Source organism: Pterocles gutturalis, unplaced genomic scaffold (genome assembly GCF_000699245.1).
Source record: "Pterocles gutturalis isolate BGI_N339 unplaced genomic scaffold, ASM69924v1 scaffold25906, whole genome shotgun sequence".
Lineage (NCBI taxonomy): Eukaryota > Metazoa > Chordata > Aves > Pterocliformes > Pteroclidae > Pterocles > Pterocles gutturalis.
This window is the reverse complement of record NW_010098581.1, coordinates 11,783-17,100: the sequence shown is the minus strand read 5'-3', so window position 1 is coordinate 17,100 and position 5,318 is coordinate 11,783. Positions and strand designations below refer to the sequence as shown.

The 5,318-nt window shown below is 45.7% G+C and overlaps 1 protein-coding gene across 1 annotated transcript in view; it reads right to left on the bottom strand.

Moving 5' to 3' along the window:
* Positions 1–379: 379 nt before the first annotated feature.
* Positions 380–5,318, bottom strand: part of LOC104461825 (uncharacterized protein C20orf26-like) — a gene marked incomplete at its 5' end in the record, with an annotated part of 5,803 nt that continues 864 nt past the window's right edge. The window contains 3 exons of the mRNA XM_010073552.1: positions 380–460; positions 1,069–1,160; positions 1,530–1,857. Coding sequence (XP_010071854.1) covers positions 380–460; positions 1,069–1,160; positions 1,530–1,857 — 501 coding nt within the window. The remainder of the gene's footprint in view (positions 461–1,068; positions 1,161–1,529; positions 1,858–5,318) is intronic.

Below are 5,318 nucleotides of genomic sequence, written 5' to 3'. Positions count from 1 at the left end.
TACATATAATATATTTTTATATATATGTTATAAATGTGTAATATTATGTGCAATATATTATATTATTTTCCTAGTAGTCTAGAAATCGACTGGATTTCACTGATAGACTGCGAAGTTTTACCATCTGTATGCCTTTATAGAACCTTATTGCAGGGAGGCAAGAGGTTAAGCACTAAGGCTGAAAGAATCTTTTAGTGAAATCCAGCTAACAGCATTGTATGTCTTCTTTAGAGCAATCGTGCATCTTTTGAGAAAGTCAAATATCAGAAGGTATGGAAAGGAACCTCTAAGAGGTTCAGTGAGTTATGTAACTCATCCCTGTTCACCTGCTGTACCGGATTCACGTGATGCGCCCAGGCTTAGCTGATTGGATTTGTCCTTATGCAAAGCGGATGGCAAACACGACCACCATCACCTTGACGTGATGTGAATTAACTAGGTGCTGGGAACTTGCCTCTCCCTACAGGATCGAGCAAAAAGGAAGCCATTCTGAAAAACAGAGTGCTGAGGAAAAGCCAACGCGATAACCTCCCAACCTGTGCCGGGACAAATGGCTCAGGAACCAGGTCCAGTGCTGAGCTCTGGGGAAAAAGGGGCAAGGAGCTGAGCTGTGCTGCCCCATTAGGGAGCTATCTGAACCCAAAGTGCTGCAAACGAAGAGTTCAGGGCATTAGGGCTTGACAAGTATTTCCTGCCTTCAAAGACCACAAACCCCTTTGGTTTGGGTTGATTTCACGGCAAGGGAATTAAGAACTACAGTAAAGAAGTTAATCAGATAATCTTATCTGTATGTATACCACATGTACAATATGACAGTGAATTTACATTAAAATAAATTACATATTTTCAACTAATCCCAGAGATTTGGGTTGGTGTTGTTTGTTCCATTCTAGAGTTTACTGATAAGTCCCAGCTCCAGAAAATCTCTAAATACATACTTAAAGCCAGGCTTACTCCAGATATTTTTTTAAGATGTATGGTACTTATGCATGCACCTGTGGTACCCTAAATAAGAACATCTTTCCACATGGAGGACAAAACAAAGGAAAGTCAGATAATGTAACTTACATGATCACACAGTGCAAGTTTTAAGTCCAAGCGGATGGGGATTTCTGGTTTGGAAATATGCAAGTAATTATAACCTCCAGGAAGAACACCTCCTGCCATAAACGAGATTTATTAAATCATAAACAAAGAAGAAAATGAAATATTTGTTTGCCCTCCTTCTCCCACAATCCTTTTCTCTTTGTCGTTTATTAAATGGTTCTAAAAAGAAAACATGGAACTTATTTTGGTTTCACTGGAAACACTTCATATTTACTGCAATATAAATGAAAGCACACCTTGGTCTGTTATTAGCAAAAATCTACAGTGTATTGAACTCGCCTCTCTCCACTGGATACGTAAGGAGCTTTGAGGACTTTGCTGCCATTAGATGGCATCTTAGGTGAGCTGGACCTGCCCTCACTATATCACAGCAAAACACCAAAGAGGGCGTGAAAGTATGACAGAAATCCATTTTGACATACCTTGAATTGTACAGCCTGTGTACATGGGGATGAGTCTATCTGTGGCTTCTGGGGGCTTAGAAAAGGGCTTGGGGGTTGGATCAAGGAGATTCACCATAGATGCGGCAAGCTCAAAGCCGATCTCTTTCGAATTGAAGTTGCTGTGTGTCCATTCCTCTGCATAGTATCTCCTGGAGTACTTTGTTAAAGGACCTGCAGCCCTGATACTGACATCATTGGTACAGAATTCCATATCAATCACAAGCCTTCCATCAAAAACAAGGCAAGCATCGTTAATTGCCTTGAAGGTTTCATAATCCACTGTCCTGTAGGCAAAGCTAAAAAACGCCTAAAAAAAGAGATGTAAACAAGTGTAGGTTTTATGTATTAGTTACTGGCTACTTTCATAAATAAAAACCTATGCTTTGTTCTGAATGTTACCTGTTTTATAAAACAAGAACATGCAATAAAGTATGATTTTATAGACACAGACAAATCCTTCTGTTCCAGTACCTATAGCTACTAAAATTAAAACAAAAACAGTAGAGAGAAGAATTACTGAACTAGACTCATCTACTTCTGGTTATTAGATGAGTTTTTCTTTTAAAAACTCTAACATTAACTATGTCAAATAGCCTGAGTCGATATGCGTATTTTCTGTGATAGTATGAACATATGAAAGAGACTTGAATCCTTTATGAAGGTGGTTCTCTTCTTTCAAATCTCAAGCCAGACTGAAAAACCACGTAATAGAAAAAAGTACAATGTACTTTGCATTTTAGCAGGATAACTGCGTATTACAAATATTTTTCCAACTGTTGTGCCTGTTTACCAACAAACTATGTTACTATGGCTACCAGCACAGGGATATTCAATAAAAGGGAAAGACAGGAAATTAAAATTGTTCAGAGGAAACGTCATCCTCATTCAAACTACAATAGTAGAACTAAAGCCAGTGGAAGGTGTGGAGGCCAAGAAGTTAGCGAGAGATACAAAAGGACTGAATATTTACATGAAAAGGAACGCATTCAGATTTATTATCCTTGATAGTGAGACAGATTTTGGAAAGCATACCCAAACTTAGGACTGGAACACATCTCTAGCTATTCCAGATCTGGATAAGACTTGCTTCAGGAGGCAGACTCATCCACACCTCCTCAGTGCGCTGCAGCGGCTGGGCTGGCCGCTCTCGGAGCAGGACACAGGTCTGGATGGACACCAGATCCAGCTGGATCCTCAGGTCAGCCCAGGGGAGGTCAGGGCTCAAGTGAAGTACTTGGTACACCTGGCAGCCAGGTACCGGATCTGGTAACCAGCACAGCACATACCTGTTCACTATGTTTTGGTTTGCAGGACTGAAAAAAGATGTGACTTCCATTCTTTGAAAACACTGCCTGTGCTGTCTTTACCCCTCCTTACAGAACTGACCCCGAGGCAGGGATTTATCTTGGGACCAGCATCTACTGAAGCCATGAGCTCGTCTTTCCCGCAGGAAGATTTCAAGGGCATTGAAAGAAAATCACCCTAAGTCCTGAAATTCCTCCTCTAAGTCCCAAAGAAAAGAAGCTAGTGATAATTCCTTTCTTTTGTCTTCTTGTGGCACCTGCATAGTCCCTCTCCTGGGACACGAGGATGCAGATCAGACCTCATCTCCCCAAAATAGGAGCTGAGGCAGCACCACCATGACAAGCGCTACAAAGCAGGTGGTGCTGGAAGCGGCCACCGATTTGTCCTACGCATTAGGCATTGGTGTGGAACAGATGTGCACACAGCACGTCATAAAAAATGTGCCGGATGCCTGAAGAGCCGCTTTGAAATCCAGCGCAGCGCCAGAGCGAGGACTGCAGGGTCCTGCCACAGCCCTTGCCTTTTGTCTGCAGGCTCTGCACAGGCTCTGCGCAGTGATGAGCCAAGAGGAGCTTCTGAACTGATTTAGAATCATGCACATCTTGCATTTCTCTTGATATGTGTTTTGATATGTGTTTTATCTGTTTTCCTACATTGCCTAGAAGTAACTTTAAAGAGGCAAAAGCCCATCTCTGAAATCTGGAACCAAAAACATGCTCGCAAAGGGCAAAAGTGCCTGTTCAGATGAAGCTGAGAGGGGTGCTGGGAAGTTAACACCCACATCACCTGGAGGCATCTCAGCTCTGAAACACGAGAAATGAGGAGGAGGTAAGCGAGGCTGGGTCACTCCAGCCTGGAGCCGGGGGGCACACGCACAGAACAGCCCCTGACCCAGGCCCTCACCTCCATCAGAGCTAGACAAGTTGAATGTTGCTGCCCACCGTCAAGAAATATTACTGTATAGGCTGAGGAAAGGGTGAGAAGTTATCAGACGAGCATGTGTTATCTTGCTGCCTTCATCTGGAACATCCTGAGACGTAACTGTATCAGAGCAAAGCAGCACCGGTAATAGGTCCTTCCCTTAGTGTCAGCCTCAGGGAGGACACGGTTGTGACCTGGGTAAAGGTACTACCTGATTATAGCACCAAAGAGCTTTCCTGGGGACCAAGGGCAAGTGTCAGATGCTCACCATCAGCTGGACGAGCCAGCCAGAAGAAAAGGCACAGGAGAGGGAAACAAAGGGAGCTGGAAATTTTAGCAACACCAGTACAGCAGAGATGCAGCACCAGAGGAGCCAGAGCCTCTGGGTTTGTTCGTGTATCAGGGAAGCTCTGCCCATGAGGGCAAGGGGACCACACAGCCCCACATCCTGCCGGCTGACAGGCAGGACAGTGTCACCGGAGGGGAGGGGACGGCTGCAACCTCCAGGCTGGGAGCCATCTGTCAGCCCAGGAGGGGAGGAAGGGAGGCTGCTGCTTTAGGGAGAGAGGAGATTTTCTCCCGTTGTTTTTATCCTGCAGGACTCAACAAATTAAGCCCCCAAGAACTGCCAATCAACAGTTGATATTGGCTCAAATCCCAAAAGGCCCAGAGCTGCTGCAGTGCCGATTCCTGCACAGCCTGTTCCCCTGCGACAGCAGCTGCCTTCCTGGCAAAGGCTGCTCTCCGGAGCAATGTCCTCCTCTGAGCCCATCCTCCCGGGCAGCTAAAAGCAGATCCAGGAGCCACGCAAGACAGCTGAACCGGATTTGGAGAATATAAAGCCCCTGACATCACGTGTAAAAGCACATCTCTCATCTTAGAGGCTGGGTAAGAGACACCTCGAGAGGAAAGAACCGTAGCTGGACGAAGGACGGGCACAGGGCAGGGGCACAAAAGGGCAAGAGAAACAAACCACCGGGACACAGGGGTCTTGAAGGAGTGGTGCAGGCCACACGGGCAAGGTGGCGGGGGGCAAGGGGGGCTGATGGGGAGGTGGTGAATGGATATTAAGTTGGAAGAACAAGAACCACACTGAGATGTCTGTGGAAAAAGGGAGGAAAGAGGAGAAAGTCTGAAGAGCTGCAGATGAAGAGAGAGTGGGAGGAATGTCATGACTGATATGGCGACCAAAGTCAGGAGACTGCTAGTGGATAAAAGTGCTACACAAGGTCTGCACCTCCATCAGGAAGGGCTTAACTATCCATATGCTAAAAATGAGAGGGTTGGGAAAACCCTGTCACTTACGAGTTTTCCAGTGCAGGGGAGCCAGCAGGGACCACTGACTCCCGGGGAGCTCCCCAGGGGAGGCACACGGCTCTTCCTTTCCAGAATTACAACAGACCTGCTGCACAAAGAAGCGCGCCCACAGCGGGGTGTGTGGAGGGGGGTACAGCTTCCTACAGATGCATATTTTGAAGTGACTTTACTGGAAGTGCTCACTCACATGGATTAGCCCAATAAAGAAAAACAGAACTATTCTGC